At 46.6% G+C, this 23,878-nt stretch overlaps 1 protein-coding gene across 4 annotated transcripts; it reads right to left on the reverse strand.

The window, feature by feature from the left end:
* Positions 1-1,909: 1,909 nt before the first annotated feature.
* Positions 1,910-22,195, reverse strand: HP1BP3 (heterochromatin protein 1 binding protein 3). Of its 4 annotated transcripts, none has more exons than XM_066334480.1 (13): positions 22,102-22,195; positions 14,931-15,129; positions 14,418-14,520; positions 12,995-13,145; positions 12,480-12,639; positions 11,327-11,470; positions 10,446-10,526; positions 8,546-8,700; positions 7,724-7,814; positions 6,895-7,054; positions 4,823-4,934; positions 3,767-3,904; positions 1,910-3,041 (listed from the first exon to the last, which is right to left on the reverse strand). In XM_066334480.1, exons 2-13 carry the CDS (start codon positions 15,024-15,026, stop codon positions 2,756-2,758), a joined length of 1,677 nt encoding a protein of 558 aa, XP_066190577.1. In that variant the 5' UTR covers positions 15,027-15,129; positions 22,102-22,195; the 3' UTR covers positions 1,910-2,755. The 4 variants fall into 4 exon arrangements, with proteins under 4 accessions (XP_066190577.1, XP_066190579.1, XP_066190578.1 ...); XM_066334482.1 differs by lacking the exon at positions 22,102-22,195 and adding an exon at positions 20,553-20,841; XM_066334481.1 differs by lacking the exon at positions 22,102-22,195 and adding an exon at positions 18,740-18,762.
* Positions 22,196-23,878: the final 1,683 nt, after the last annotated feature.

Consider the following 23,878-nt stretch of genomic DNA (forward strand, 5'->3'; position numbering starts at 1 on the left):
CGCCACCAGCCAGGCCCCGGCGAGCCCGAGCCCACGCCGGGCACGGGGCAGGCAGCAAACTCCCATTTCCTGCCTCCGATCTGCCCGCGATGAATCACCGCAATTTTCCTCCTCGGTTCTCTCCGTTTCTTGGAAGCGACGGCGAGCAGCAACGCTCGCTCGGGATTTTGGAAAACGCGGCGGCAAATGATTTTTCTCTGAGTCCTTTCCCGTCTCCTCTGGCGTGCCCAGCGGAGCAGCGATTTTTAACCCCGACACGTACACACGCTGTTGCTCGTTCGTATTCCTCTGCCCTGATGCTCAGACCCTTTTCACCCCAATTTCTACCTTCCCCGTGGAGTTTTGCTCACTGCTGCCTGCTTTAGCTGGGGGAAAAAAAATAAAAAAAAAAAATGAAGAGGGTTGACTCTGGCATCACTGCAGAGCAACCACATCCAGAGCCTCCCTCACACCCTCCGGGCCAGCCGAAGGAAGCTGCCCTCAATCCCAGGGGTGAAGAAGCTTGGCTCCTGGAATGGGAAAGCAGTAGTTTGGGGAGGAGATGGGGGTCTAACCCTCAGCGCTGCATCCAAGAATCCCTGTCTCGTGCCCTAGCAATCCCAGGAGTGTGAGGAAAAGGGTCCGACCGGCAGCATTCAACCCTTGGGTCACCACCAGCTGTGATGGCAGAGCCACCCAATCATCGACAGTGGACAAACCGTGGAAAAAAAGGAAAAAAAATAGGACAGATGGGGCTGAAGAAACAATATAACAGAGCCCAGCCTGGCCAGGAAGCAGACACTGGGGAGGAGCGAGCGGCAGAGCCGGCACAATCCCCCCCAGAAGGCATTTGCTCTGCTGGCTATGAAGACTTTGCCATTCAATCCCAGTCACTGCTCCTGGGAAGAAAGGATCACTCCTTTGGATAAAATACAACCAACCTTGTAATTTTTTTTTTTGGCTCGGTGTGCAGAAATCACTTCAAATCACAGCCAGAGTCTGGTGATGACCAAAGTTTTGGCACAACTCTTAATTCAAGGTGCTCTTGCTTGGATGTGAGAAATCTGTTTCATCCAGAGCAGTGTTTTAACAAATACCCATGAGATTCTTGGTGTGGGGATGCCATTGGGAAGAGGAAGATTGAAAAGTGCCCAGCACCTCAGTGAAGACTCCTTATCCCCATAAATATGCTAGCACTGAGAAGTTTCATCTCACAATGCCAACAAACCCCATAGTTTCAGTACAAGCTAATTAGGAACAAACTAATGTTCCTAATTGCTTTACATCTCTGTGGATCACTCTTAGATCAGAGCTTTCACTCTGTTTCCCATTAGCTACAATTTTTAACCTGCTGTTTGTACCTTCTTACAGGGTTGGGAACAATTTAGACCATTTCTATAGGAATTTTTTAACTCCCAGTTAGAGGTAGCACACTGAGACAGTAGCTGAAAAGAATAAATGCAATGAAGCTGTTTTCTCCCTTTCTGTGTAATTCCCCTCCTCACAGCTCTTTGCAGCAGCACATTGGAGACTGTCAGGTCCCATTGGCATCACTGCCCCAGGCACAGCAAAGTGGGGACATGGTGAGACATGCTCTGAAGGCAGGTGCTGCTCTGTTGAGCAGGGCGAGGGGTAGAAGGTTTCAGCTGGGTTTTTTTTTCCCTCAGTGATCACTGGTAAGTGGAGAAGAGGACCAGCAAGAAGTTCCAACAGAGCTTTTCTTCTCACTCACCTTTATCTCCAGAGAAACCAGGGAAGAAAAATGTCAGGAGCTGGTCCAACTACAGAGCTTGGCAGTGGCTCAGGCTAAATCCTGCTGGCTTTAAACAAAGATCAGCCTCTGCAGCAATCCGTGGTTACTGTATTCTCTTCTCTACCTTTCCAGGAGGAGGAGCTGGGGTGAGGAGAGAATGGACACAGAAGGCAGGTCTGGAATCTAGTTTCATTTTATTTTAGCAAACTGCATGTTCTTCACATATGAACATCTCTACATTAGCAATTGTATAGCTCTCCAACTTCTCTTTAAAAAAGAGTAAACAAGAGGTGACAAACAGGCTTTTCATCTCTTAAAAACATTGAAAGTTGGATTCAAGAAGACTTTGATATATTTGGGTTTTAAGGTAACAGATGTGGTGTGGAAACACTAATTCAAATCACCTGCCCAACTGAGAGCTGCCCCTTTTGGAGCCCCTCTGGCACCAGACCCTCAGGAGATGCTGAGGATCTGATTCAGCAGCCCCCTCTGGGCCTGTGGCTGAGGAAAGCAGCACCTCGGGGCTCAGTGTGAGTGCTGTATGTACACATCCCTCACGGAAGTGCCAAGGACCTCGGCATGCAGGGATCTAGGGAGGATTCCTCTGCCACGGCACCTTCTCATTAAAGAATCACATTCCCCCGATCATCCTGTTCCTGCTGTCTAAAGATATAAAGATCTTCTTTGAAGAATTGTTTTAAAAGCCAACCCTCCCCCCTCAAAACCCACATGGAACACCATAAATGTACAGATTAGAGACGTCCTAGAAAAGTCCTAAAATTATTGCAGAAAGTAAAGATGACTCGTTCCAGGGGAGGGGCAGGCACGAGGCACAGCATCGAGATCTAATGAATGCTTGGGTTGGTTTGATTTAGTTTTCAGCTTTTCTGCATCATTCAAGAAAAAAAAAATTAAAAAAAATTAAAGAAGTGTTTAAGCATCAGAACTAAAATACAAATGCACGTTGACTTATAAAACAAGATTGTGGATTTGACTGTGGGATTCCCTGACACTGGAAACATTTTACTTTTTTGCCCGGAGAGATTTCCTCATGGTGGGTTTGCCCTTGGCAGAGGGTTTCACTTCTTTCCTCCCACTGGCTGCTGGTTTCTTGGAAGAGCTGCCCCCAGAGGCTTTCTTGATGGCTGGGGCTGCTGGTTTGGCTTTCTTAGCAGGGGTTTTGACCTTGGGAGGGGGCTTTGCTTTGCCCCGGTGGGCGGTGGGGGTTTTCCTTGGCTTGGGTTTGGACTCTCTTCGCTTCATCGGAGGGGCCCTGCTCCGGGATTTGGGGGGTGGTCTCTTCTGCATCCTGCCAGGAAGAGACAGCACAGGAGCTCAGTGGAGGCACAAACGGTACCCAGAGCAGAGCTGCTGTCAGCAATTTGCATAAATGAAGCACATCTTGGCATCCTTGTCCTTTTGCCAGCACATTCCATGAGCTAAATCCCAAAGAGCAAGAGCTCCTCTGGTATCTACACTGAGCACTTCTGATCCCCACAGAGCTGCCAGCGAGGCTTCCAACCCCTTTGTTAGGCAAATAAACATATAAATAATGACAGTGAATCAGTCAGCTGTCAGAACAATTAAGAGCCCAAAACACTATCTCTCCTCTCTAAATAGGATTGTATTACTTAACAAACAACACTCATATTAAGTCCAAATTCTGAGTGAGGCAGGTCTCATATCTGGCTACAGAGCTGCAAATAATAACTGTAGGGAAGATTTTTTTAAGGAAGCAATAAATACCAAAAGTTTCATGTGAAACATCACACTTTCTAAAGCAGGAGACCTAAGGCAACACAAAGAATAAACACAGGCTCTCTCTCATCTAGAGGAGAAAAGAGGAAGGCTTCAAATTAAGGAATGGGGGAGGCCAGTATCTCTGGAATAAGGAATAATTAGAAACTTCTGCCAACACCTCTGAGCAACAGCCCTGTGGATAGGTGACCAGATCCAGGGACACACCTGAGCACTCTATAGCTGTGACAGACACATTTCATCCAAAGGAGCCCACTATCTCTCATGCTGCCATACCTCTTCTTTGGTGGTGGCTCTTCCTCCTCAGATTCTTCCTCTTCAGATTCTTCTTCCTCCTCAGATTCCTCCTCTTCTTCCTCATCAGATTCCTCAGAATCCTCATCCTGCTGCTTCTCTGGATAGAGCACATCTGGGCTACAAGAGGGGTCTGGTCAGAGCACGATTTGCTTCTAAGTATACAACTCCAGGGTAGGCAAACCCTGGGTAACCCTAGCTGTCTTCTGGCACTGCAGCTTCCCCCTAAGGTTACAGCTTTAGCCTAATCCAGAAAGACCCCCAGGAATTCTGTGATTGCTGCTGTCCCAAACCAAGGTCATTTAGTTTCTGCAATGACAGAAGCATGACAGCCTGGGAATGCACCAGCCCTAAGCTGTACCTTCTCTATTTCTATCCCTCATTGCTCCTTTCCTGCCAACCCAGCGAGAGAAACAACAACGGAGCAGGATCAGACTCCAGCAGCTGAGCATGGCTAAAGCTGTGGGGACTCATGTGTGCAATAAAGGGAGCTGGGGAGCAGGTACCTCAATGACTGTGCTGCCATTTGGCTCTTCCTGGGACACCAAGGCCTCATCCTCGGGCTCCACATGGCCCAGCACAATATCAGCTCACAGCAGAAGAAAGGCTGGTTTGGACTCAGAGTAGCTAATCTAGGTCATCCTCCCACCTCTCCTCCCTTAAGGAAGGAACAGCTGGGTCCTGCTCCTTAAGAGCACCCTGGCATGGAGAACCCACCTCCCCCCCTGCTCAGGTGAGTTGGTTTTAGCACAGAACACTTAAATAGCCCAGTCTGCAACAAAAGCACCACAACAGACTACCTGAGAATACTGCACCCAGTATTTCTACTGCCCTTAAAAGCTTCCCTTGCTAATGAAGTCAGTTTTCTGTTTACCCAAGTAATGCCATTATCCAGAGCATGGGTAACAATGTGACAGCTCACCAGTGATTAAACCCTCCACAACCTCTCTGTAAATAGGAGGCTGGCTCATGAACTTCATCTCTGATACCTGAGCTGTGCAAAACTCCTGAATATCATTTTACAGACAAGCTCTTTACCTGGGATAATATGGGAAGCAAAGCTGAAAGGTTCCACTGAAGCCCTTCCCAGAAATTTGCTCCATCCAGCCATTCTTCTCACATTTCTGCAGGGTTCTCTTCAGTAGATGCACTGTGAAAAAGAAATCAGAGAAAGGTTGTGTTACTATCTTTATCCTCTTGTCTGACCTAACTCTCTGCTGTGCCCTCTGAAATCAGAGCTGGAGTCAGGATGGGAAATCCTCTCAGTCAATTTTCAAGCAAGATACAAGATATTGCTCCTGAGCACCTGGCAAAAGTGGCTTTAAACTCTCCAAAGGAAGCAGTTGAGAACAGTGAATGTTTCTGATGTCATGATCATAGGATGCTCCTTCATAAATCATTTGACAGCACCACATCACTAACTACCTCTGCCTAAATTTAACCCAGGCTCAGACTATAGTCTAAAGTGTGTTTTAAAACAAGCCTTTTACCTGGTTTTGATCTCCTCATGTTCTAAATGTTGTATGTGCTGCATTTTTCCCCATAATGTGGTTTGCTTTTTGTTTTTTAAAGGGTAAAATATTTGGTCTAGAAATACAACTGAACTTTTTATTCCAGTCTTTTATTCCAGCCATTCCATTGTGTACTGTGTAAGAATTGAAACTCAAAGTGTGCAAGTACCGGGGATCTTTGTCTCTGGCCAAAAACTTGGGTTGTTTAGTCAATTCCAAACCATTTTCAGCTTGAATTATAGGGGCCATTTACATAGTGAGCTCCCAGGGAAAAACAAGGCTCACTCTCAAGCATGTTCTAAAGTTTTTATAACTACAAGGCAGGTTTTACTCTGGGTGTCAAAGGTCAATAACAGCACGTATAGGATTTGACTCCAGTCAAGTCCAGTTCTGCAATGAGGCGTAAACTGGGGAGGAGAGCAGAGCTCTGGCTCTGCAGTGTGTACCCGCCTGCTTTTCACATCTCACCACATCTTCCTCTGGTTGCTCTCAGAACAAAGCAGAGATCATCAGAATTCCTTTTATGTAACAGGAGAAAGAAAACAACAGATTGCAAGCTGAGATTTCCTTATCAACCTTGCAGGAATGACAAGCACTGGAGGCTGGCTCAAACACAGGCCTTAAGAGACATTTCCAGTAGTCCTGAAAATAAACCATGTGAGGGCTTAGGAAGCCTAGAACCTTCTTTTCCCTGCCCTGAGATTAAGAAGTCACCCTCAACATCAATTTCTAATTGGCAGAAGGCTTGGGGGCAGGCCTTCTTCAGTCCTGGAACTTGTGCTATGTGTCAGTAACCCTGCACCAAACAGCTGTGCTGATGATGTGCTCCAGCTCCAGGTGAAGACTGTGGAATCAGCAATCTCCTCTCTGCTCCTAAGGAATGGCACCAGCTCAGTGACACCACAGGAACAAACTGATCTATGTTCAGGTATGAGCAGAGACCACTGTGAGCTCAACCTGCCTCAACTGACCTCCAGCACCAGCCAACTGCATCAGGGCTCAGCCCAAATAACCCAAATAAGCCATCAGAAGATCTGCTTGAAAGCCTCTGCTCTGGCGAAAGTCAAACCAGACATTAGTGTCACTCCTGGGAACAAAGACATGCCAAATCTCCCTTCCAACTAAAATGCAGATGGCTTTTCTCTTTATTTGTTTGACCTTTAAAAAATCAGATGCAAAGTAGGACCTCAAACAAATCAGTAAGAGGGGTGCTCATGAATGTTTTTAGAAAGTTAAACTACACAAGTTCTCTAAATAAAAAGCAACAGGAACTGCATCGATGCCAAGCTGTCCCTTTCAAAGCAGAGAGAGATGAAATCAACTTGGTGATTTAAGAACAATAAAGTACTTAAATACTAGTCCCCCTTCCTGCCTATAGACAAGAGAATCATGCATTCTGTCTCAGGAACTGGCCTTTGTCCAGCTTGAAAGGGACTGATGGGAATTAAAACCACAGAGCATCTCTGCAGCACAGAGCTGAGCAGCTGCAGCTCCCTGCAAGCTCAACAGAGCAGTTTAAAGGTGCTACACAGGCACATCTGCAGCTGCAGGACTCTCTCAGCATGCAGAATAGAAGCAGTACATGAATCAGTACTTTACCCTGGAAGTTGGAGTTGGTCCCTGGGTAATTTTCCAGGATATACTTCTTCAGTGCTGTGGTGGAGCAGGTCTTCGGTTCATTCATGGCCGCAATAGCAGACAGGATGGCATCTTCCATCAGAGTCCCACCCAGCAGGGGCTTCTCCCCTGATTTCTTCAGCTATTTTCCAAGGAGGAAGAGAAAAGCATCAAGACAAAATTCTCCCAAACCAGGTCAGGACAAGCTCCTCTGCACCAGGTGGGTCGGCGCTCCTGCATTAGCACAGATACGTTTAATATTAAAACACTGCACAGGGAACACTGCTCTCCCAGCTGTAGGTGGGAGGGCAGGCCTAGTCAGTCAGCTGGTCTGGGGGGCTTTATCAGCAACACCTCACCCCAGCCCCCAAATACACTGCAAGCATGTGGCAGTCTAAAGGCCTATTGCTCAGAGGGAAGAAAGCAAAATAAATCACATCTTCCTCCATCCCATGGACCAAATGTACCCAAGAGACTTCCATGGCACACACATAAGTAAAAGATGTCGCAGGCATCTGGGGTACCTGCTGCACTTCCAGTGAGGGATGGAGAGGAAAATTTACCCCACCAGCTCCTTACTGTGCTGGTGAGTCAGAGCTGAGCAGTGCATGCAGCACGCTCAGCAAAAGAACAGGGGTCTGCTCCTGAAACAGAGACCAAGAGGAGAGCAAGAGTCCTACTCCTTCATGGCTGGACAAGTGCTGAGCACACCAGGCTGCTGAAGAAAGGGCTACCCAGTGAAACCAGGGGACAAGGCGCAGTAACTGACATCCAAGGCTTGTGATCAACAAAGATAAACCCAGTGACTGACCTGGAATGTCCCAGATGCTCCCTTCCCTGTGATCTGCTCTAGCTGGCCCTTCTCTACAGCTCTCTGCAGGGCGTTCTTCAGCAGCTGGGGTCTGAAACACAGGAGGAGAAAGCTTTACTGACACACACTGACAGCTCCAAAAACAAACAGAGAAACAGCGCTTTGCAGCATGTGAGCAGAGCAGCACTTAGAGTGTCTGCCTACATGCAGACACTGTAAATGGAGACCTGTCAGCAAGGCTTGTTGCCTGGGCAGAACACGGCACCGTGCTGGGAGCTGAGCAGCGTCACAGGCTCAATGTCACAGCACTGCCAGCAGCTCCGGGCATGCAGCCCTGGCAAGGATCCAATGTGCTTGAGCAGCACATTTGGACATGGTGGGCACTCAGCTCACAGGTAAACAAGGGGCCAACAGGACCCTATTAGAGGTGACACGCAGGGTTTTCCTAGTTTTGCTTCCCAAGTCTCAAGTCGCTCCATACAGGTCAGCCTATAGACTACTGTACATATGTGCTGGCTAAAGCATACAGATCCAAGGGGGGTGAGACCTCAAGCAGAGGCCTTCACATCCAGGCAGTAATTAGGTGTGGGTGTGGTGGTTAAGGTGTGCTGAGCAGTACTGCTGGTGGTGTCAGTAGCAAAGATGGGATGTGGAGGGACACAGGAAAAGGCACAGCTTTTCCTCAAGCTTTCCCACAGGTCCCGCAACTCAGAGCAGCACCTGCCTTAAATACCGCATTGAATCATCATGAAGCAATACAAAACCAGAGGAAGGCTGAGTTTCCCCAATCCTCTGCTTGCTAAGGCAACTCTCAGCACTTACCTTATATCTACTTTGAGTTTGGGGTAATACTGAGACACGTATTTCTTGATCAGGCTGTAAGAAGCTTCTTTGGGCTCACAGAGGCGAGTGAAAGCCAGCGGCAGGACATCCTCCAGCTTCACCTGCTGCTCTGCGCTCAGAGCCAAAGTGCTTTTCTGAAACACAAAGACTTCTATGCATCAGCAGGGCCTAAAACTCTGGGTTTCTGAACCAGCAATGTACATGTGGGGATAAGTGCTCCTGACATTGCCTGTTGAGCTGGAAACTCAGGCGCTGTAAGGCAGCTCTTTAACAACTTAAAATGTTTTGCAGCTGAAGAGATGCACAGCAAATCTGGCTGAATTTTCATAGGAGTTTTAGGAAAACTTTACAAATACAAATTGCTGAGTACCTAACATCTGTATTTTTAATTATTTCCTTCCTCTTTCTATAGACGTTTTCCTGTCCCACCCTTCAATGAGACAGAAGAAAAATCATAGAGTCACAGAATTATTCAGTCTGAAAAAGCCTTCCAAGATCATCGAGTCCAACTATTAACCAGCATCGACACATTCACCACCAGACCACATCCCCAAGCATCTGCAGGTTTTTTTAAGACTTCCAAGGATGGTGACTCCCTGGATCCCCTGGGCCAATGCTTTACATACAACCCTTTCTGTGAAGATGATGATACATGCTGACATGAAACTTAAAACTCATCAAAGACAGAACCTGTTTACACAAATCAAGTCTTCCCCAAAATAAACAGTTAAACAGGAATTCTTTTTTGTTTTTTTGGTTTTTTTTAATAACATAATAAAATCTTGACTGAAGCTAATGTTCCATTCTGAGTTTTCCTCCACCCCTTTTGTTACTATGAGAGGGGACAATCAGGGAAAAATGGTCTGTTCTTTATAAAGACAATGTGCTGAAGTTCAGTGATTTGATGCTGAACAGCAGCTCTGCAAACAGTGCAATGGGTGAGGGAGCTGCTCCCCTGCCAGACAAATTCATCTAAAACATTTGTTTTGCTACAACACAGAGAAAGTAACTGGGAACAAAGACACCCATATGCTGCAGAGAGAGGTGATGTATCAGCAGGTGTCAGCTGCCTTGCTCGCACTTCTCAGGGAGCCAGTGAGCTCTGTTTAAAAAGTTCCACTGCAATTAGGTCCTACACCAAGTGTGTGAACATTTCTTTCAGTTTTAGGGCTTTTGGTCTCCCCAGGAGGCAAGAGATGACCACCAAGGTGTTACCTGTCTAACTTCACCTGTCTAATCTCAAGGGATTGGCAATTCCAGCTAAATATTTTGTAACTGCAGCATTATGAATGTGTTTCACACACTCAGCACAGCAAGGAGTGGAGATCAGCAGTGCTGGAACCACAACTAACTGTGAAGTTCAAAAAACCATTCCCCCTTCACATTAGTCCTCAACAACACCCAGCAATCAGAAGCTTTCTTCCAGAAGCCTTGGGATATTTTCTTCTTCCTCCCTCTGTTCACACAGCTGATGGGAAAACATTCCCCACAGTCCTAAAGACTGGAGTCTTCCCTTTATCCACACAACAGATAAAACATACACAGCAGTAGAGAGCATAAAACTCTTCCAATACCTGAGAGGCATCTCTCTCTGCCACACAGAGACAGAGGAAGAGTTTAACGGTTGTTCATTTTTCTGCCTCTGAACCAAATTCTAGGGGGTTAATGCAAACATTTTAAACCTGAGATTTTTATCATTCTACTTGGAGTTAATTCCTCACAGTAGCTTTCTGATACCAGTGGGATGGGTGTTTTAATTGCTGTAGTTGGGGGAAAAAAGCACAGCAAGGAGTAGAACACTGTGTTGAGAACATTGGGTAAGGTACACGTGCTTCAGTGCAATACATTTCAGAATGTTGTTTAAAATGATCCATCTTACCTTTCTGTCTCTGGCTTTTGGAACAGTTTTCCCTGCATTAGATACCACCACAAAGCTCCCAGAAGCTCCCTTTCCTTTCACCTGATTCAAGAGAAAATCAGTTTCAGTCCTTAACAGAGTAACTCACAATACTAGCAACCTGAGACTAACAACTCGCTGACATCATGATGCAGATTCTGAATGCACTGTCACCCTGCAGTGGGTTTTTATGGCAGAGGCCTGATTTGAGCCCACTGAAACTGCTGTCCTGACCAGATCCTGACAGATAACATAGGCATAAATTACAAAATTAAAACTCACAACTGCTGCAGTTGGACAGTGCTGGACTCACGTGCTGCTACAATGCTGTGTAACAAAACACCCAGAAATGGCCAGGAATTGCACAAAAACCAAAGGTGCCAAGTATGCAACTGATAGAATAGTGCTGACATCCTGCCAGTGTTCAACAAAAGCAGAGACTGAGAGTGATGAACGTCCATGAGGGAGAATATGCTCATTCCACAGATCCTCTAATGAAGTTAAGAAATTCCTATGCAGTTCCCAGAACCATGGGATGGTTTTGGCTGGAAGGGATCTTAAAAATCACCCAGCTCTATCCCTGCCATGGATAGGGATACCTTCCACTATCCCAGGGTGCTCCAAGCCCTGTCCAGCTTGGCCTTGAACATTGCCAGGGATCCAGGGGCAGCCACAGCTTCTCTGGGCAGCCTGTGCCAGGGCCTCTCCGTCCTCACAGGGAAGGATCATTTTCCAATATCCCATCTAACCCTGTTCTCTGGCACTCCAAAGCCATTCCCCCTTGTCCTGTCACTCCAGGCCCTTGGAAATAGTCCCTCTTCAGCAATGCCATCTCCAGTGCTGCTCCACAAAGCAGCTCTTACCTGCCTGATGATCCCCCTCTCCAGCTCCCTTTTCAATGCTTGCTTCAGGAGGTATCCCCTCCTCTCCAGCTCCAGGGAAGGGTATTTGTGGATGATGTATTTCCGTATTGCAACGACCGAGGCACCGCTCTTCTGAAAGCAGGCCTGAAACAGAAACAAAACATTAGAAACCACCTACACTGCAATTATCCTGAGTGGGGTGGAAGAACAGAGATTGGACTGATGCACGCAGACCACCACAGGATGCCAGGGCTGGCCTTTTCCCCCTTGTGAATCAAGTATAAAACATGACTAACAAAATACTTCGCTTTCCCCTTCTGAGTAGATGAACGGAATACAAACAACACAAAAGCAGCACAGCAAGCACATACTTACTGCTCCCCTGCTCCAAAGCACTCACATGGAATGGCTTAAAATACAAAACAGTCACCTTTTGGCAAAGCTGCACAACTGATTTACTAACATTTTATTAATGCCAGACAGAGTAATCATTAAATCAGAACAACCTGCCACCTGTTTTTTTTTTAAGAAGATGTAGGATTGACATCAGTAAATTAGTGAAACCTAAGGTGAAGTTCATCTTCTGAAGATACATGGAAAGGTCATCTTGCAGTTAAGGCTGGTGGGAGTCCAGGCCTCCTCTGAAGGGAGCAACCAAGCCTTGAGGGGAGAGTAGCAGCACAGCTACAACAGCAGAGATCTCCTCTTAAAATCAGGAGGCATAAAGTAAAACAAGACCACTTCAGAATGCAGGTTTACAGTATCTCTGTCTGTTCTGAGTTAGAGTAAGCTAATTCTAAAAGAAAGCACATGTATCAAATAGATGGCTGAATCCAGGTAAATGAAGTTAAATGTGGCTAGGAGGTACAGCAAAAAAAATATGACAGCAATCAACCAGGTTATGCCATCTTAGCTGTTCTTTACAATGTAATTAGGGAGGGAAACAATTTCTAAACAAAGAAATCAGCTACAGGGCCCCTCATCATCCTAATGGACTTACATGTTAGCTCCAAGGGATTCCAGGCACAAGCACACCCATCTTACACTCCCAGCTTCCTGCTAACACACAGCACTGTCACCTGCACCTCAGGAAGCTGAAATCATATGTTTTAGGACATAAAGTGAATAAAAACCACATTTGTGTCCTGCTTACCTTGATGGCCTCAGTTAAAATTGCATCCATTTTGGGTCGGGAGGTGGCTGCCATCTGAGTCTGCTTCTGTGCCCGAGCCAGCTGGCTGGCAGAGAGCGTGGCCCACGCAGGGATTGTCTTCTTCACCTTCTTCTCCTTCTCCTTCGACTGATCCTTCTCACTTAGGGAAAATACAGAGCAATAGTAAGACAAGAGGCACTAAAACAAGCCAACAACCAGGACAAGAACACAAAAAAAAGCCCAGAACATCTGTCATTATTTAAGAGAACATAACTTAAAGACAATTTTGATGCTTCTATTAGCAAAAAAGAGACCTTGCATCACTATTCAGCCTCACATATTCCAGAACAGCAGCTCCATGTGATCAGTAGCTTCTTCCTTAGGAAGTATCATAAGGAGAGGCGCCGTAAGGCACCCATTCTCCTTTTCTCTCCCACTATCTTTTCTCTCTGTAGAGCCTGATTTATTTCAGAATCCTACCCAAATCCCTGAATTCAGCGCCAAGCAAGCCTTACTCCTTTTTGGTTTCTTCTGAGGGCTTTGTTTCCTCCTTCCCTTCATTCTCAGGTTCCTTTGGCTGTTCTGCTTCACTGGATGCAGCAGGCAGGGTTTCAGTCTCTTGTTCCTCTCCAGCAGAGGCAGATTCCTCAGAGGTGACTTCTGCATCTAGAAAATGTGAAAAAGCATCAAGTCACTGTCCAAAACCAGCTTTTATTCTTTAGGAAGGCAGAGGGGAAAAAAAAAAGCTAAACTTAAGCACACACCCCACTTATTATTTCCCACCAAATTATTTTCACTAACTTAAATGTGTTATTTAAAAGCAATTTAAGAAGTGAAGAAAAGTACTGAAAAAAAGCTTCAATAAAGGTACAATCAGACCCCAAATGCCAGAATAACATAATTATATAATGTTGCAAACAATATAATGCAACATTTTGACAATTAACCAGTTCCAACAGTGTTCTCCTCTTAGCTCCACAAGTTGCTGTTGCAGACAGGCCTGGGATTATAAGAAGTAGCTTTGCTTATGACCCAGTTGTTTTCAAACACAAAAGCACCTGAAGGATAATTACAATTCCATCACATTTTCCCAGACTTGGCAAAGCTTTAGGTGGCACATGCATTGGCAGGAGCACTTGTATATCAGAAGGATCAAATCCAGTCAGAAATCAATTTATCAAGGAAATAAAAAATACATAAAAGTATATTTAGATGAGAATTGGCCTTAGAGACTGGGCTGCCCACTAGACAAAACGCATATACACTGAAATTCCATACTCTTTGGATAAATAACTGCCCACCAACACTGCCATGTGCAGCTTAAGCATTTCTGATACATTCCTTTGCAGTTTTCCCAGGGAGGCATTTAAAATACACAGTAATTTACGAGTCAGTTTTGTAGGTAGCTTTTTTTTTTTTTTTTTTTTTTTTCTTTGGTGACACCAAAGAGGACAAAGAGTGAAGTCAACTGATTGTAGTAGTGAAATGACTCATTCTGGGACACTGAGGCCAAGCTGCTAAGACCAGCCACATTAGTATCAGGCTAGATTGCATGACATGTTGTGGTAAAACATTTTTGCTCAGAAAAATAGAGGAAAAAAATGAATACTCTGTTTTTCCATTCATTAACTCCACCTTTTGATCTCAAATCATCTTTCAGACACTACTGAAATTTCATAATTTCTTTACCCTAAAGGATGTGCAAACTTAAAAGGGATGATATTTAGCCATACTTTCATGTCTGGAATGACACTGGGTATAAAAGACAAAACAAGTGGGTTCAGACTGAAAACAGTGTCTGCAAAACACAAATCCTGGAAAAGTCTGGGACAGGGAGCCAAACATTAATAATATTATCATCCTGGCTGTAGGGTTTTCCAGGAGATTCAGAGCCTATGTTTGGATATACATAAACCCCCTCTAGAACTATGACTGTACCTCCTTTGACCTCTTCCCCTTCGGCAGGTTTGCTTTTGGGAGGAGTTTCCCGGGAAGAAGCATTCACCGAGCGACGGATTGGCATTGTGTCGTCTTCCACTTTCTACAAAAAGCATGTGAAAATCAGCACAGATGCTGGAAAGAATCTGAAAGTTTTGAAATGGGATTAAAGTAAATCAAAGCAGCATAGGTAGAAATGTGGTTTGGATTTTTTAGAATGTTAAAAGACAGCAGCTCTCAAACCAGCTTCTTCAAAGCCTACTAGGAGAGGATAGTTCCACATTTTATGGTTATAAAAGAAGTAATTTCAATTCCAAATTAAATGAGAGGAGCATTTGAGAATTTTGACAGACACATCATCTCAAGAAAAGCAGGGAAGGGGAAGCAGAGTTTGTTAGACTCCCAGCCGAGTTTCCTAGAAGCAGGGGAGAAAAGAGTACTGAGTAACCTTGAGCAGGACTGGAAGTCAAGGACTGATCCAAGGGCAAGCTTGGAGAAAGGGCCAGCCCCTACCTCACTTAACTTGTCCGTGTGGATCAGCTGAGCTCCCGTTAAGAGTGGAAGCGCCTTATGATGTACGGGTTCAGCTTCAGACAGATCAGTCGACATTTAAAATTAATTTCTAGCCCCAAGTGCAGGTAACTGTGGAGCCCCAGGTTTTAACCCCAAGGACTTTTTCCTAATGGTTTTCACAGTGCAGTGAGGAGTCAACCTAAAGTACAGAAAAGATGTGGTGTGAAAATTAACAAAACAAAAAATCTACATCCACGTATCTATCAAATTAAAGATTAAAAAGAAAAGGCTAAATGACTTAATGACTAACACAACTGACAAGCAATACTTGCATTCAACAAAGGTGCTAAAACATGCACGAAAACTGGTGAGCTACGGGTGGAGCAGAAATGCGAAAGGTACAAGCCAGACCTGCTCTGCTCCATTAGAAGATGGCTGAAAGATAAAAAGGCTTTTTAAGTTAAGGGCAAGCATTGATGAGAAGCAGCCATTGCACTGTGCCCTGAGTGAGGGAACTGCTCACTCAGTGACTTTGGGTAAAAGCAGGAGCTGGCACATGGAACTAGAGAATTACACCATTACATCTGTCAGGCAGAAGATACAAGCATTGGGAACCCAAGCCATGCCCCTTCAAACTAAACCCCATGCAATTTAAAGAAATTAAGGAATCTTTTGACAAAAAATGACAATCAGAAGAGCAATCTCCATGCCTTCTGACAAAATACATAAGCTTGCCAAAGCTCTGCTCCAAACACATGCACTGTCATGGATAACAAGTGAGTTAAGCTTAGTTTAACCGTTATCAAGTCTCACCCTCCACTATTACGCTTTTACAGTCTTTCTTACCTGCTGCCCATCTGCCTGCACTGGCCTCTCCTAAGGAGAGGGACTCCACTAATTCCGTCACAAAACTGGGATTCGCTGGTTCATTCACTTCCTCTCAGCATCCCCTTTAAAAACCTCAGAAGCAAAGCCTCACCTCCAGCAAACCACGCTGGACCTGTCCCAAATGCATCCAAAGAGAAGCTCCAGCCTGCCCTCCTCTCTATCTGACAGAGAAACAGCCAAATGCCCCGTTGTCACCTACTCTGCCTGTCTCCTTTTGCTCTGAAGGCAGGCACTTACCATAAGCTTTCTTTTTCAATAGGTATTTCTCCACTCTGAGTGTTTCCGTCTTGAACAGACCCAGCATCTGTCCCAGCCCTGTTTTCAAGCTGACTTTCACCACAGTTTCAGCACTGCTCTCCTCATTGCAAGAGTGGATGCTCTGTATCACAACACCACCGCTTCTTGTACGCCCAAAAATACATTACTCCTGTCATTACTCAACAGTGGGGATCCCCAATCAGTCAGAGGCACCTCTGACAGGAACTGAACAGCCACTCTGAAAACCCACAGGGAACTGGTCCTGCCTCAGCACCAGGGAAAGCAAAGCCCAACGGCACTGCATGTTTTCTTCTGAGGCAAAACAGAAAGATCAAAATACAACCACATACCAGCAAAACAAAAGAATGAGATGAATGAAGCCTTCTTGTGAAATGTCAGGATGTGAAAATATACTGACAACTAGAATACATAGAATATAGCAGAGCACTTTAAAAAAATTTGGCCTGTTTTAAGGGACCTTCCTTCCTCAAGTGTGGAAAGTGAAAAAAATGAAAATTTTCACCAGGCTTCAGCTCAATACCCAGTGTTTTTTCTAGCAAGCAGAGTCTAAAGCCCTTTAAGAAAATGCCAGAATTTTGAAGTAAGTCCTAAAATAACCAACTACAGATTCCCACTCAGGGAAACCAGTTGGGGGCTACAAAAGACACATTCCCTGCGATTAAACACGCACACAAGCCACACTGTGGCTGACATGGTCCTGGGGTTTAATTATTTTTAAACTGTGTGACCTGCATGACACTTGCAGGAAAACAGTACTCCCAACTTTGACTTTAAATTCCCCAAGTTCTGAAAACCCTTTTGTTTAGATCAGTGTATAAAGCACTGGAGTCTTTTTGCTCTCAACAGTACAACTTAATACAGCACAATTCCTCACTTTTGTGCCTAAAATACACACAAAGAAGCTGGTGTCAATCCAGTGTCAGGCTGGTAGAAACTCCAGCTCACAGGGACTCAGGGTAGGCTGAGCAGGCTGAAAACAAATATGCAATGGAAAAATGAGGAAGTGTATCCAATCCTGGGCCAGTGGGGTGTCCCCTTACTGTCACATGACACCTACAGGTGACTGATGTACTTAGATGTGACTGGGTACCAAGTACCCAACACCAGCCTAGAAATGAGGTCAAAAAGGGCTAAAACAAGGTTTTATGCACTTGCAGATTAGAAGACAGGGCATCAAGGGGTACAAATCCAACAATCTGCCAAGTGATGCAAGCAAGAACAGCAGTTTGTTATCAGAAAGCCTTAAAAAGCAAAGTAAAACTAGGTTTAAAAACCAGGCTATTGATTACTGACAATTACTGACTACTCTATAATGCACAACAGTATTTAAATTACTTGGAAACCGTAGAAAAAAAGCACAGGAAATGTTAATACTTCTGCAAATCCAAAGCAAACATGCCAAAACTCATCACCTTCTAAACTGCAAGCTGCACAGCTCTTTCAAGGCTTTGTTCCCCTGAAATCCTCAAAGCTGTTCCCTAAACACAGCCCAGGTAGCAGATACTTTGTCAAACCCTCAGTATCTACATGGTCACAGTATATCATCCAGCAACATTTCAGATACAAAATGTGTCTGTCAGGAGTCCTCAGCTGGTGCCCTCACTGCCTGCCCCCTGAGGGGTTCCAGCACTCTGGCTTTTCCACTCATGGAGCTGTCTGTGGTCCACTGCCCGTGGAGCTGCCTGTGCTAAGTCAGCCCAGGAGCCCACTTAAACCAGCCTAAAGTCCTGCAGACTAATAAAATATGTTACTGAATAAAGAATGCAAAGTTAGTTCCAACTTCTGCTCCTTATTTGTCAACCCACTTGGAAACTCAGCATGTGGCTAAGCACAGCTGGCATTCCCATCCTTCCTGCTGCATCTGACAAGTTTTGTCCCAATCCTTAGGGCCACCATTTCCCAGGAGCTGTCCCAGCTCCCTGGAATTTCCCTGATTCAGCTCCAAGGTCTGCATTTGCACCTCTGCTGTGGTGGAGGCTCCAGGGCTCTGCTCCATGCTACCTGAGCCCCACGCACTGCAGGCTGCACAGAGCAGCTTGCTTCAATTAATCTGGAGCAGTGGTCCAGCACACACATCCCAGAGCTCCCCATTTGCCACGCAGGACATTCCTCAGCCTGTGTTACAAGTGTCCATTTCCACCCACTCTTTCCCTGGATGCGGTTAGGTAGGAACAACAAACCTTTAGGGCTCAGGGGAGCATAGCAAAAATCCTTCACACTTGTAGCATCCAACCACAGAAATTCCTACACTCAGAGACTCAAAGGAGAGGTTTTTTAAGCCTAAAGATGTATTTTCATTTGAAAACATTTTCGTTCAGTATTGAATTTGAGCCTCTGACTGCAAATGCCATGAATGCAACCTAACCCAACTTACACCATGCCTGTCCTGATTTTTACAGTGCACAGCCAAAATTAAACCCTGCCCTTCTGCACGCACAGATGCCGCTTTCAATGAAGAAGAAGAAAGGGAAAAAAACAAAAAACAAACAAAAAGGCACATTACTAGAGTGGGGCTGATGCTCCTGCCCCTGCCCAGGGCTGAGCTCAGCACTTGTCTCTGTTAGGGTCCAATACCAGCAGCCCCAAGCCAGCTCACTCCCCACATCTGCTTATTGAAACAGAAGTAACCACCAATGCCTCACCTCCACTGTTCTCCACACAAAGAACACCAGCTCAACAGAAAACCACTATAGGTTTCTGATTCTCTCTCCATCCATCTCTGACCTGCACAGAAGGCAGTAAGAACATGCTGGGAAAGGTGAGACAGGAAAAGCCTACAAATATGATTGCCTGGCAAGAGATACTAAAAATATAAAACCTGAGAGTGAAATTGAAATGAAAGCTAGCTTTGAGATGTAGGCATGGCAGGCAGGAGGACAGCGATTAGCTGGTGATGGGTTGGGTGATAGCAAACAAAGGGGCTCACCCCACAAGGTATCTGGGAAAAGGTAGATAAGAAGAGTAGTCTTTACAGTTTAGAATACAGAATGATATGGTAATATAGCAGTTCTCATAGGCTGTATGCAAAGTCTGTAGGTTTTGTATCTCGATCAGGTTGGTATATGCAAATCAGAATATTCAACACAAAAGGAGATATAATGTATTGTAACAAGGACCTCGCTCTCTTACCTCACTTCACTCACCTCCCTTACCCCTGCCACTTCTCTTACCCTGCTCTGACCTCTTACTTCGTACCCCTCTCTCTCTCTCTCTTTGGGGCATCCCTTCAGCCAAGGCTGGTGGCTGTAGGCAGGCCCTGTTACCCACGACCCTTGCAATAAAACCACGTGTTTCTATAAGCGTCTCAGGTTTGCAGAGTTCCCTCTCCCTGCTGTCCACGGATGCTCTTACAAGAACAGATAGTTTCAGCTGCCTGGATTATTTTCCATTCCTCCACCCAGGACTTTTTCCTCATGTCCCTAAACAGCCACAGTCAGTGAGCAACTTCCATCATCACACCTAAAACTCACAGAAACTTCAGCCAAGGGATTAATATGAAGCAGAATTTCTAGCTGCACAGATGTCTCAAAATAATCCATCTCCACACTGATGCTCAGGATCATGATGGTGACAAGCTCTGAGGAACAACAGTTTTAAACAGTTTTAGGCTAGAATGGCCCTTGATCCAAATTCTCCACACTGTCTATGCCAGTTGGCTACTGCGGGATGAAATCACCCCATTAGGGTGGACAGAGTTCAGCTTTAAGTTTAAAACAAGGTCAGGCCACAAAGTTAAAACAAGTCCAACATGAAAATCCTCTGCTGAAAGATCTCCTATCCTTGTAAAAAATGTATTAATTCAGGATGCAACTTCATGAATTTTGACAAACTGCTGACACCTTAATAAAAATTTAGGCTGCAAGTGTTACAAACCAGGGTTTGACCCTTTTATAGGCCATCTCCTCCTTGCCTAGATAGATGGAATTTAAAACCATCATATAAACCCTCCTCCCAACTACTACTTATTCAGCCATCATTTATGATTCTACAGACAAAACTATACATGATAAAAGCCGTTATTTCATTGCAGTCTGTAAGAAATCTGCCCACACCTCCCATTATAGTCCATCAACGTAACACTTTCATTCCCCCTCACAGAAGTTTAAATCCTCAGAGGACCCCAGGTCATTTGTAACAAAATGCTGCCAAAAGATTTATATGTCACTTTTTGCTGAAACAGAAAAAAAACCACAGGAAAAGATATTCTGAAGACAAAAACAATTCAAAGAGCTTCTGCCTGATGAATGTGCATGATGAACTGAAAAGGTCATTAATTGGCAAGCTCACACAGGTAAATGAGAGAAAGCTCCAAAAGCCACTTTTTTCCCGGGTATTTATACCAGGTTCTTCCCCTCAGTAAGAATTATGTGGGGGTTTTAGTTGTTTTTTTTTTCTCTACTCATTCCTGATTTCTAAGGATCTCCCATTCTATCCAACCATTTTTTGAAGTCTCACCTGAGGAAGGTTTGTGCTTTCCTGCCCAGTCCATCAAACACCTCCACTTTTGAACTGAACTCACCTCCCTCTCCTCTCACTGCTCTCATGGAGAAGGGACACTGTTTACAAACACAAGCACTTCCGAACCTTTCCCGCCTCGATGGGAGCTGCTTGCCAAAGACTTCTGGCCAACTCTTTCTCAAAGATGCTAAAAATACTATTTATGGTCAAAGCAAACAGAAGTCATGAGCTGGGAAATCAGAGTACAACACTTACTCAATAGTTAGATAAGAACTGGGAAGTGACACACTTGCTAACCCAGAAATAATTCGGTAGGGCTCCTAAGAAGTGATAAATACCCCAGTAACTGAGCTATACCACAGCTATAAACAAACTATCCAAATTATCAATCTCTGCTACACTGTATAAAGGAGCGAACCCACCCACAATCTCACATTATCCAACTTTCCTTCTGCAGCACAGGCTAGGCAGTTCCCCAGTGATTTGCAGACTTGTGGGGAAACAGTTAAAACACACGTGGGAATGATTTATTCTGAACAGTGCTCCCAGTCTGGAGCTGTCCTCAGCAGGTAAGGTGCTGGGGCCCCCTGGCCTGGCAAGAGCCACCTCAGTAATTGCTCCTTCTCTCCTTAGACCTTGGCGATGTTTTACCCAAAAACACCTCACAGCCCAGAGTGGCAAGAAGGATAGCGATACTGGAACGGAAGCCTGCCTGGAACAGCCCCATTCTGGAATTTAGCAGCCTTCTCTATAGGTAATCTGTGCACTACGGGGAGGGTGATTAACATTCCTTAAGCGGGCTGTGAACACCTGGCCGCAGGAAGGCACACGGAAGTGCCTGGAAGCATCACACGTTCGTCTGTATCCATTGCTATCAGCGCCGAGGGGAATTAGGGACCTCTTTTAGGAAACGGAACCACACCGGAGCCAGAGTGAGGTTCCCCTCGAGTGATGGGACTTCTCGGGCGTTGAGGAAGTGAGTTAGTGCAGGCAAAACCCCAAACAACCGCACAGCCAAGCAGCCGAAAGGCGGGAAGGCCGCGATGGGCGCCAAGGCGCTCCCTACGTTTATAAATAGCGATTATTTATTCTGTCGCGGCCCTGTCAGCCCCTTCCACCTCTGACCTTCCCCGGGGCTCGCCCTGTGTCGGGACGGGAGAGCCGCGTTTGAGGCGTGTTTGAGCCCCGCACCTCCTTTGTGAGGGCCCGCGGGCCCGCCCCGCGCCAGGCCCGGCGACACCCGAGGCCCGGGGCCGCCTCCTCGGGCCTGTGCCGGGCCGGGCGCACAGCGACATCGCGCCGTGACCGTGCAGCGTATCGCGACTCCCCGTCACGACATCCCCGCTCCCCCGGGCCTGTCAGGGCGGGGAGGGCGGGGGGGACGCGCTGAGGGCAGTTCCGGGGCTCTTTCGGCGGCCGCCGTCAGGCCGCCGTCAGGCCGCCGCCAGGCCGCCCCCGCGCCCCGCGCGCAGCACCCGCGGCCTCCCGGGCGCGGCCCCGTGTCCCGCCCGGCTCGGCGCCGGGGGCGAGCGAGGCCGGGACTCACCGGGCCCGGCGGACACAAAGCAGCGGCGCCTCCAATGGCGGCGGCGGCGGGACCACTCGGGGGAGGCGGGGCCGCGGCCCGCGGCGGGGAGGCGTGGCCGGGTGGCGCCGCCGGCCAATGGGAGGCTGAGGACGTTTTTCGAATGTCGGCCCTTCCCCCTCCCCAGCTCGGCCGTTTACACGTCGTGCGGGAGCGCGCGCGTGCGCGGGGCGGGGCTGCGCGCGCTTCCCGCCGCTACGCGCTGAGGCGATGGCGCCGCTGGTCGCCGAGGGGAAGAGAGTCGCAGTCCCGCCGGGCTGGGCCCGCCCCGCCGAGCCCTCAGCTCGGCCCCGCTGGATCCTCACCGCCGGCCTGGAGCACGCCGCCGCCTCCTCAGCCCTGCCAGAACCGTGTAGACCTGTTTCTGTGTCACCTGCTCCAGGTGATCCTGCCTTGGTAGGGGTTTGGACTAGATCTTCTCCAGAGGTCCATTCCAACTCCAGCTATTCTGTGATTCTGTGTGCACCCGTGAATTCCCGTTCCGGAGCACTCCAGCCTTCATCTCACCTCCAGCTTCTTGCTGTGTCGTCTTCTCACCCTTTGCGGTATCCCCAGTGCCGCCTCCCCTTCACCTCAGCCTCTTCACCCCCATCCCTCATTAGCTGTGTAATTATTGCCTGCCGCATTTACACCAGTTCCAGTGCTGAGGTCTAGCTGCAAGCTGACAATCACAACACGCTCACAAGTTTTCACACGTGGGAAGGGTCCCTTTCCTGATGATGCTTTGCTCTGTTTCAGGCAGTTTTTTACCTGTGCCTCCACTGCTCAGGGTGAGGATTTTCATGGCAAGGCAGAGCTGAGGTGTGACCCACACTTATATCTTCACTGTCCTGTCACTGTCACAGTAATCTCAGGGCTGTGCACATCACTGAGAGGTGAAAACCAAGGTACCTCTTGCTATGCTTTTGCTCGAAGTTTACGTTATTTAGCTAGACCCATGGATTCTTTCTCCTCCTTCCTTCAAAACCTGCTACTTTACCTAACCTTGAGTTTAAGGTAGAACTCAATTCCCTACCTATTCTTATTTTCTGCCATAAGCATGCTTAGAATCACAGAATCATTAAAATTGGAAAAAACGTTTATATCATTAAGTCCAGCCTTTCCCCTGGCACTGCCAAGGCCACCACGAAACCATGTTCCCAAGTGCCCCATTCACACATTTTGAACAGCTCCAGTGATGGTGACTCCTAATACACCACAGCAATTTCATCTGCTGTTTCTTGTCCAAGCAGTTTTCATTTTTGTTTTCCGCACAAAATCTTTACCCATCTCCTGCCAACCCCATCTGTGTGTTTAAAATCTGAAGACCATATGAGCACTTACCCATTTCTTTGCACACTTTTATCCCTGCTGTGATGGGAAACCCCTCTGAGCACATTTAGAAGCATTTACACCATTCATACCCTGCAGAGGTGTCTTATTTCTGCAGTAATGCTTGTTTCTTGTCCAAGCTTTTCCTAACTCTTTCCCCCTTCTGTGACTACTGTAAGTTTACCACACCTGAGAATGTCACCTTCTAAAGCCTTGTGAACAAAGCTGGCCCTTCAATCTTCTCCACTCCAGATGATCCCTGTGATGTGGAGCCAAACAGCCCTGGAAGCACCCAAGACAGATGGCTCCACTTTGCTGAACATTCCTGTCTTGCCTCTGAGTGTGAAACAAGCCCTGTGCAACTGCAGAGAGACGTGTTCTTTGGCTTTTTTCCCCCTGCGGTGCCTCTCTGGCAGGAGGGGAAGGT

This window comes from Sylvia atricapilla, chromosome 22 (assembly GCF_009819655.1).
Source record: "Sylvia atricapilla isolate bSylAtr1 chromosome 22, bSylAtr1.pri, whole genome shotgun sequence".
Lineage (NCBI taxonomy): Eukaryota > Metazoa > Chordata > Aves > Passeriformes > Sylviidae > Sylvia > Sylvia atricapilla.